This window comes from Chlamydotis macqueenii, chromosome 1, assembly GCF_036417535.1.
Source record: "Chlamydotis macqueenii isolate bChlMac1 chromosome 1, bChlMac1.mat, whole genome shotgun sequence".
Lineage (NCBI taxonomy): Eukaryota > Metazoa > Chordata > Aves > Otidiformes > Otididae > Chlamydotis > Chlamydotis macqueenii.
The window spans coordinates 215,640,997-215,648,271 of NC_141556.1; the positions used below are offsets into that span (position 1 = coordinate 215,640,997).

A 7,275-nucleotide genomic window follows, 5' to 3' on the forward strand; every position below is an offset into this window, starting at 1 on the left:
ATTCTCCTGGTAAGGCACAGATGCTCTACAGTGCATGCGTGGGTGATGAACGCCGACCGCACATGCCCGGCTAAAAGCGCGGGGCCGCGCATACAGAGGTGTCACCATCTAGCTGCGCATGCGTATTGCTCTGCCCTTCTCCTGGCAGCTTAAGCCACCTGAATGCGCATGCTCGCGTGCCAGGCCCCGGCCGCGGATGCGCATTGCCCTGCCCTTTTGCTGGCAGCTTCAGCCGCCCTACTGCGCATGCCCGGGTGCCGGGCCCCGGCCGCGCATGCGCATTGCTCTGCCCTTCTCCTGGCAACTTCAGCTAGCGGAGTGCGCATGATCGGGGGCCGGGCCCCGGAAGCGCATGCGTATTGCTGTGCCCTTTTCCTGGCAGCTTCATCCGACCTACTGTGCATGCCCGGGTGCCGGATCCCGGTCGCGCATGCGCATTGCTCTGCCCTTCTCCTGGCAGGCACTGTCTTCGGACTGCGCATGCGCGCATGCAGGTCCACTCACGCGCATGCGGAGATGTCAGCCTTCCTCGCGCATGCGCTGTGCCCGGGAGCAGCATGGCGGTGTGCGGCGCGCGGGTCCCGGCGGCGGTGACGGGTGAGTACCGAGGGCACCGTGAGGTGAGCGAGCTCCTTTGGCGGCTGCAGCGCTGTCTCCTGCCCGCCCGGGGAGCCTCAAGCCGCCCGCTCGGAGCCGAGCCGGGCGAGGGCAGCCCCGGGGAGTGACCCGAGAGCAGAGAGAAGGGAAGAGGGCCAGGAGGGGGCCCCCCCTCCCAGGCGGAGACGCCGGGCACCTCCCCAGCTCGCCAGAGCTCCCCCCGAGCCTCCCCCGGCCCCGTGCAGCTGCCCGCCGCTCCGGCGCGTCCCCTGAAGCCTGTCCCGTAGCACCGGGCCACGCCCTGCCCTGAAGGCTGCCAGGGGGGACCTCAGTGTATCTGGAGAATCCCCTGCGGCAGCAGGCGCTCCGGCCAGGGGCCGCGTGCGGTAATAACGGTCGCTGCTTCTTCTTTCCCTCTCCCAGAGGCTGTGCCGAGGCCGTGGCTGTCCGTTCCTCCCTTGGGAACGCTGTTGACTGCACTCGCCTCAGGCTTGTGTGGGCTGTCTCTGCCCGGCCGCGCTCTCCTGGCGGTGCGGGAGCGAAAATGAACGGATGGAGCGCTTACTGCCTGTGGAGAGGAGCTGCTGCAGCTGAAGCTGGAGAGGCCACAGAAAGGTAAAGAAGAAGAAACCAAAGGCCAGCCAGCCAGCAGCTGCCTCCCGCTGCAGGCCAGAGAGAGCCTAGCCTGCCTCTCCGGGTGAGGAAGGATCCCTCTTTGTACTCTTCAGCAGGCCAGACCGCCAGTGCGCACTGCACAGTCTGTACGTGGAACCTGAAGCACGGTACGGCCACATAGCGCGCGAGCGAGCGAGCGTGGGTGGGTGGCTACGTGTCTAGGAAGCTTTTTGTCTAAGAGCTGTAAGACACCCACGTATTCTCTTAGGTGGAGGACAGCCAAGTGGTCGGAGTTACAGAAGAGGAGAGAAGCAGAAAGCAGCATCTGACCTGTCAGATTCTCCCAGCAGTGCTGGGAGTGAGAGCTGTGGTGAGTCCCCGGCCCCTGGGGCTCTGCCTCCTCTCTTGTGTGTCCGTGTCCTTCCCTGCCGCTCCCGTGACCCCTACCTTTCCCAAGCTGCTGTGATTTCTTGTTGTTGTTATTGTTTCCTTCTCCCTCTCCTCTTCTCTCTATTCTTGTATGCTCTTCCCCCTTTCTCTCTCCCTTTAAATCTCTTGTTCTACCGCTTCCTTTTGTTTTGTATCCCTGCACTTTTGTTCTGCTCCCTTTCCTTCCTTTGTTTGTCCTCTGTCTCTGTCCTGCAGCCCATTGCTGTTTTTGCCTTTTCCATCTCTTTGTCGTGATCTGCATCCGTCTTCTCCCCACAACTAAATTCTCCAGCCTGTTTTCTGGCCTGCTTTTCTTTGTGCCTCTGAATGCCTGCCCTGTGCCTCTGCCTTCCTATCTTTCTTTTCTTATCTTTCTTTCTCTATCTCTTTGTCTTGTGTACTGTCACTGTTTTTTTTTTTTCTGTTCTGTATCTCACTGTCTGTGACCACCTCTGTGCCCCCATGTCTCATCTCATGTCATGTCATTCCTAGTGTCTTGACAGTTTGTCTTTGTTCTTTGTCGGTGCTTTTTAGTGCCTTTTCCTCTGCTGTTTTGGGCAGCAGTGGTTGTGGAGCCGCTCCAGGTAGCCACTCTCTCAAGGGCAAGGGGGTGGCAAAGCCGCAAGCTGGTGCGCAGTCCGGTTGGATGAGGGCAGCCACCTGTCACTGTGGATCGGTATTCCGGAAGACGTAACTGAAGGCCGTCTGACCGGCAGCTGCCTGTGCTGCGTGCAAGAGACAGCCTGCCTCTCTGGGTGAGGAAGATCCCGTTTTGAAGGCCGCAGCAGGCTAGATCGCCAAAGAGCGCCGCAGGGTCTGTACACATAATTTAAAAAGGGGGCATGGTCAAGTACTGGGTGAGCGAGGCTATGTTTCTAGGGAGCTTTGTCTCATAAGAGCTGTAACGCATCCCCCTCTTTTCTTAGGTTGGGGACAGTCAAGCAACTGGAGTGACAGAAGAGGAAAGGAAGAGCAGAGAAAGAAGGGTCTGAACTGGCAAACCCTCCCTGGAGCGCCGAGAGCTGCGGTGAGTCCTGGGCCCTCGGGGCCCCTTCTCCCCTCCTCTCCATCTCAGGGCCTCCTTGGCCCTCCCCCAGCTGCCTCTCTTTCCCTTTTTCTTTCTCACGCTGCTGTGATTTTCTTGGCTTCCCTGTATCTCTCATCTTTTTCCATTTTTCTGTTTTTCTCAGTCTTTCTCTTTCCCCTTCTCTCTTCTTGTACAGCACCCTTTCTTTTTCTATCTGGGCTCTTGTTCTCCCCTCTCTCCTTCCTTTTTTCCACCCTCTGGCTCTGTCCTGCAGCCCATCACTGTTTTTTCCTTTTATTTCCCTTTGTGCCCTTCTGCATCCTTCTCTTTTTTTCTTTGCAGTTTCTCTGGTCTGTTTTCTGGCATTTGTTTCCTCCCTGTGCCTGTACGTGCTGAGTCCCTGCCTTCCTGTCTCTCTTGTTTCTTCCCTTTCTTGCTTTATCCTTTGTCTTGCTTGGTGTTGCGGTTTTCCTTCCATTCTGCCTCTCACTCCATCCTGTTCATCTCTTGCTGTCTCTGGGCCTTCATGCTGTTCCCTGGCCCTTTTTATTAAGTTGATGTGCCTTTGTAGCTCTTTCAAGATGTAAGTTTCTCCAACCCTTGTGCTTCTCACGAGTACACAGTTTCTCTCTTTTTGTTTTGTCTGTCAGTCTGTCTTGTGCCCTGTCTTGTCGTTTCTCGCTATGTTCCTTTGTCCCGATCCTTGCTTGTATTCATGTTCTTCTCTGTCCTCCTGACAATCTAAGGTTGATGTTTTTTTCCCATCTCCATCCTGCTGCTGCTGTTTCTTTTCTCTGCCATCTCCCTGTCCCTCTTTCTGTCTCTTTTCCTTGGTCAGTGCTTTTTTCCCCTTTTTTCTCCAGATCTCGCTCCTATTTTTTCCTGGTTTTGTCCTGTTGCCCTGCTTCCTCCCACTTTATTTTCTGTTTTTCTCTCTCTGTCCCGTTTGCTCTCCTGTCTTTTCTAACTGTATTCGCCTGTTCAGCTGGATGTCTCTTCTTTCCTTTCTTTTTCCCTCACTATCTTTTTTATTTCTTGGTCTTTCTCTCTCAGTGCTCATGACAATTGATTTTCTTCCTCCAGAGCTGTCCTGCTCTCTGTTCCTTTATTTTCTCTCTGTCATTCTGTGCTGCTCCCTATGGTTGTTTTCTAATTTCTCCGTCTCGGTCCTGCAGGCCATTGCTTTTTTTATTTTGCTTCCATTCCCGTGCCCTGCTTTCTGTCTTTGTTTCTCTTTGCCTCTGTTCAGCCTCCCAGCATTTTTTCCTTTCCCATTCCATCTCTCTGTCCTGCTCCCTATCCCTCTTGCTGTCCCAAATCTGGGTTTGTTTACCCAGTGCGCAGTACGCCAGGCTTACGCACAGAGCAGAGGTATTTACTTCTGTAATTTCTGCACAGTGATGGGTGCTAGGGGCTAAATCCACAAAGCTAGCCCACCTGCTTGTAATGCTCAGTTTAAGTTCTACATTCTCTGTCTTGCAGCTGCACGCTATTTGATTGTTTCCCCTCCATCCCTCTCTGCCTGCAGCTCCCTTTCTGTCTTGTAAGCCGTCACTGTTATTTTTTTTTTGTTTCTCCATGTCATTCTGTCTAGCTTCCCAGTCCCCGTTTTTTAATTCTTCCCTCTTCCCTGTATGCCAGTCGTGTTCCTATTATTTCACATTGTGTTCTGCCTGGTCCTCTGTCCGTATTTATCCATTGCTCCCTCTCTGCCCTGTGGCCTGTCGCACTTGCCCTTTTAATTTCTGCCTCTCTCTCTGTCCAGCTCCCAGTCTCTGGTTTTCCATTTCCTCCCTCTGTGCCCTCTAGCCTGTCGCTTTTCTCCTTTATCCAGCTTGCCGTCTCTGGCTCCCCGATGCACCTGATTTTCAATTCCGCCCCTGTTCTTTCTGTATGCATCGCTATACTGTTTGTTCTCCAGCTCTCTCTTTTTTTCAGGCTCCTTGTCCCTATTTCTTAATTCTTCCCTCTCTGCCCTCTAAGCATGCAGCTGTATGATTTGTTTTGTGTTGTCCCCTTGCTGTCACCTCTTCTGTCCAACCTTTGATGTCCTGGCGTCCTGTCCCTGTTGTTTCACTGTTGTTTCATTCCTCCCTCTCTGCCCCGTTCTTGTTATGGCTTTAGCTTTCTCCATCTCTCTCGGTCTCGCTTCCTGCACCTAGTTGTCTTTACCTCCCTGTCGTACTGCCCAGCTCAGGTTTTTCCTGCATCTCCATCCTGCTCCCCATCCTTCTTTGCTGGTCTCTGTCCCGCTCCCTCTTTCTGCTGCCTCTCTTCCTCTCTCCACTGCTTCTTTGCCCACCTCTGTCTGGCTCCCTGTCCTTCTCTGTCCCCATCCTTCTCTCGCTATCCTGTTTCCTGCCTCGTGCTTTCTCGCTACGCCCCTCTGTCTTGCAAGCTGCCTCTCTTCTCTTCTCTTGTAGTGTTCCGTTCCCTGCTCTTTGTTTTTGGCAGCCTCCAAGTCTCCCCGACAGCCCGGCGCTCCAGGACACAGCCGACCCACCGTACGTTCCCTGCCGAACCAACGAGCCTGGCTCCTGGAATGACTTGGCAGTCGTTCCAGGGACACGGGGAGGGGATCTCGGGGGCTGCAAGCTCCAGAGCAGACTCGCTGCTCGGACTTATGTGCGTGACTGAATAAACACTCGCTGTCTCCTTTGACTTCATGGCTGCGTTTCTGCTCCCTTTGCCCGGGGCCAGGGGAGGTGAGGAGCCCAGGGGAGGTGGTGATGCAGTGTGGGGGTCAGGCGATGGCCCCCAGTTCCTGCCGGGCTCCAGCTGTGGGCCGGGGCTGGAGGAGCCCCAGGTGCGGGCAGTGAGGGTGGTGGAGACGGCCCCTCCCTGTAAAGGGGTGGGTGCTGCTGGAGGGGCTGGTGCTGCCGTGCCCCGGGTGGCCGTGGAGGGGCCAGTGCGAGCCGCGGGGGGAGTGGAGCGGTCGCCGAGCGCCGCCGGGCTGCGGCTGCGCCTGCGCCTGCAGCGATGGAGAAGGTGAGCGGGAGCCGGTGCGGCGGGTCCCGGGAAAAGCCGGGAGGAGTGCGGCCGTGCCTGCGGGGAGGGGGGGGCGCCGACCCAGCCGGCGGGGTCTGTGTCGGGTACAGCAAGTGGCGGGGGAGTGGGGGTGCCGCGGCGCGCTGGAGTCAGCGGCGGGGGCTGCCTGCAGCTGCTCTGGGGAGCCTGAGGCTGCGGTGGGCGGAGGGGGAACGGTGTCCCCGCAAGGAAGGCTGCCTTCCGCGGCATGCTGGGAGGTGTAGTCCCGGGGTACAGGGCTTGCGCTCGGCCGTGACGGCTCCGCGGAGCATGCCGGGAGGCGTAGTCTTTCCGTACTCGGCTGCCGGGCGCACATGCTGTGTTTGCCAGCGCAGTTTTTGCTGCCAAGCCACTGCATCGCTCTCGGCGTGGTCCTTGCTACTCCCGCGGGCCCCGGTGTATTTTTGTTCCCCGTTTCGTGTGGTTTTCTGCGGGCTTTCAGGCGCCCGAATAACGATAAACCAGCTCGGACGCTGCGCATGCGGAGCGTGGCGCTCCGCCGTGCTCAGTGCTGCCGCCTGGCGAAGCAAACCCGGTACTGCAGGTGAGCCGCGCAGGCTCACGGCGATGCGGTGCTGCCGCGCTCGTTGCTGCCTCCCGGTAAGGAAACGCCGCTGCCGCCCCACGTGCGCGCTGCCGGCGGGCGCTCGGCGCGCAAAGCGCGGAACTGCAGCGCCGGCCCCGCACAGGGACCGAGCAGCCGGCAGGGCGGTGTGCGGGGGGCGCTGCCCGGGGGCGGGTGGGGGCCAGGAGCAGCAGTGAGGTGAGGGAGCCCCTTTGGCCGGTGCGGGGCTGTCTCCTGCCCGCCGGCCGCCTGGGGCAGGCGGGAGGGGAAGCTTCGAAGCGCCCACCACGGCAGGGTCCCGGTCTGCTGGAGCCGGGTGAGGGCAGCCCCGGGGAGTTACCCGAGAGCTGAGAGAAGGGAAGAGGGGAATGAGGCGGACCCCGCTGCAGGCACAGGTGCCAGGTGCTTCCCCCAACACAGCACAGCTCCACCTGAGGTGCCCTGAGCGCCGCTGGTCCTGTGCAGCTGCCCCCAGCTCCAGCGCCTCCCCTGAAGCCTGTCCTGTAGCCCCGGGCTGCCCCCAAGCCCTGTCGTGCAGGCTGCAAGCTGGCCCTTGAATGTGTTTTATTCTCCAGAAACGCTGGTGCTGTTTGCATCGGTTTGGGGAAAGAGGGGCGTTTCTGGCAGCTCCTGCAGAAGGAGGGATTCCTGCCTGAGGAGAGCTACGGTCACCACTGTGGCTCACAGTTGCTTGTTCTTTCCTTCTCCCAGAGACGGCACGGAGGAGTCGGGTGTTGGTTCCTCTCTGACGATGATGTTGACTGCATCAGGCTCGGGTTTGCGGGAGTTGCCTTTGGCCTCATTCTCCTAGCAGCACGGGCGAAAAGGGCCACCAGATGCTTACTGGCTGTGGACAGGAGCTGCCGCGGCTGAATCTGGAGAGAGACAGGTAAAGCAGCTGAGGAATAAAATAAACACCGTCCAGACAGCAGGTCTGTCCAGCTGCAGACAAGAGAGAGCCCACCTCTCTAGGTGAGGAGGGATCTTAGCCTAGTTCTTAGCAGATGCGATGGCT

At 58.0% G+C, this 7,275-nt stretch overlaps 1 protein-coding gene across 5 annotated transcripts; it reads left to right on the forward strand.

Annotated features, from left to right (window-relative positions):
- Positions 1-496: 496 nt before the first annotated feature.
- LOC147602460 (uncharacterized) lies at positions 497-4,143 on the forward strand. Of its 5 annotated transcripts, none has more exons than XR_015257544.1 (4): positions 503-597; positions 1,021-1,212; positions 2,176-2,668; positions 3,223-4,143. XR_015257544.1 is itself a non-coding variant. In XM_086739890.1 (4 exons), the coding sequence occupies exons 1-4, from the start codon at positions 509-511 to the stop codon at positions 1,539-1,541; spliced, it is 396 nt and encodes a 131-aa protein (XP_086596016.1). In that variant the 5' UTR covers positions 503-508; the 3' UTR covers positions 1,542-1,582. The 5 variants fall into 5 exon arrangements, 3 of the variants coding, with proteins under 3 accessions (XP_086596016.1, XP_086596015.1, XP_086596017.1); XM_086739890.1 differs by lacking the exons at positions 2,176-2,668; positions 3,223-4,143 and adding exons at positions 1,326-1,379; positions 1,481-1,582; XR_015257545.1 differs by lacking the exon at positions 3,223-4,143 and having other exon boundaries at positions 497-597; positions 1,021-1,294; positions 2,176-2,848.
- The last annotated feature ends 3,132 nt before the right edge of the window (positions 4,144-7,275 follow it).

What these genes read in the sequence shown, in the direction of transcription:
- LOC147602460 (XM_086739889.1), top strand. Translation starts at nt 509, where the DNA reads ATGCGGAGATGTCAGCCTTCCTCGCGCATGCGCTGTGCCCGGGAGCAG. An exon ending in GGTCCCGGCGGCGGTGACGG is followed by an intron (nt 598 to 1,020) that starts GTGAGTACCGAG and finishes TCCCTCTCCCAG; the next exon opens with AGGCTGTGCCGAGGCCGTGG. An exon ending in GCTGGAGAGGCCACAGAAAG is followed by an intron (nt 1,213 to 2,175) that starts GTAAAGAAGAAG and finishes GGTGCTTTTTAG; the next exon opens with TGCCTTTTCCTCTGCTGTTT.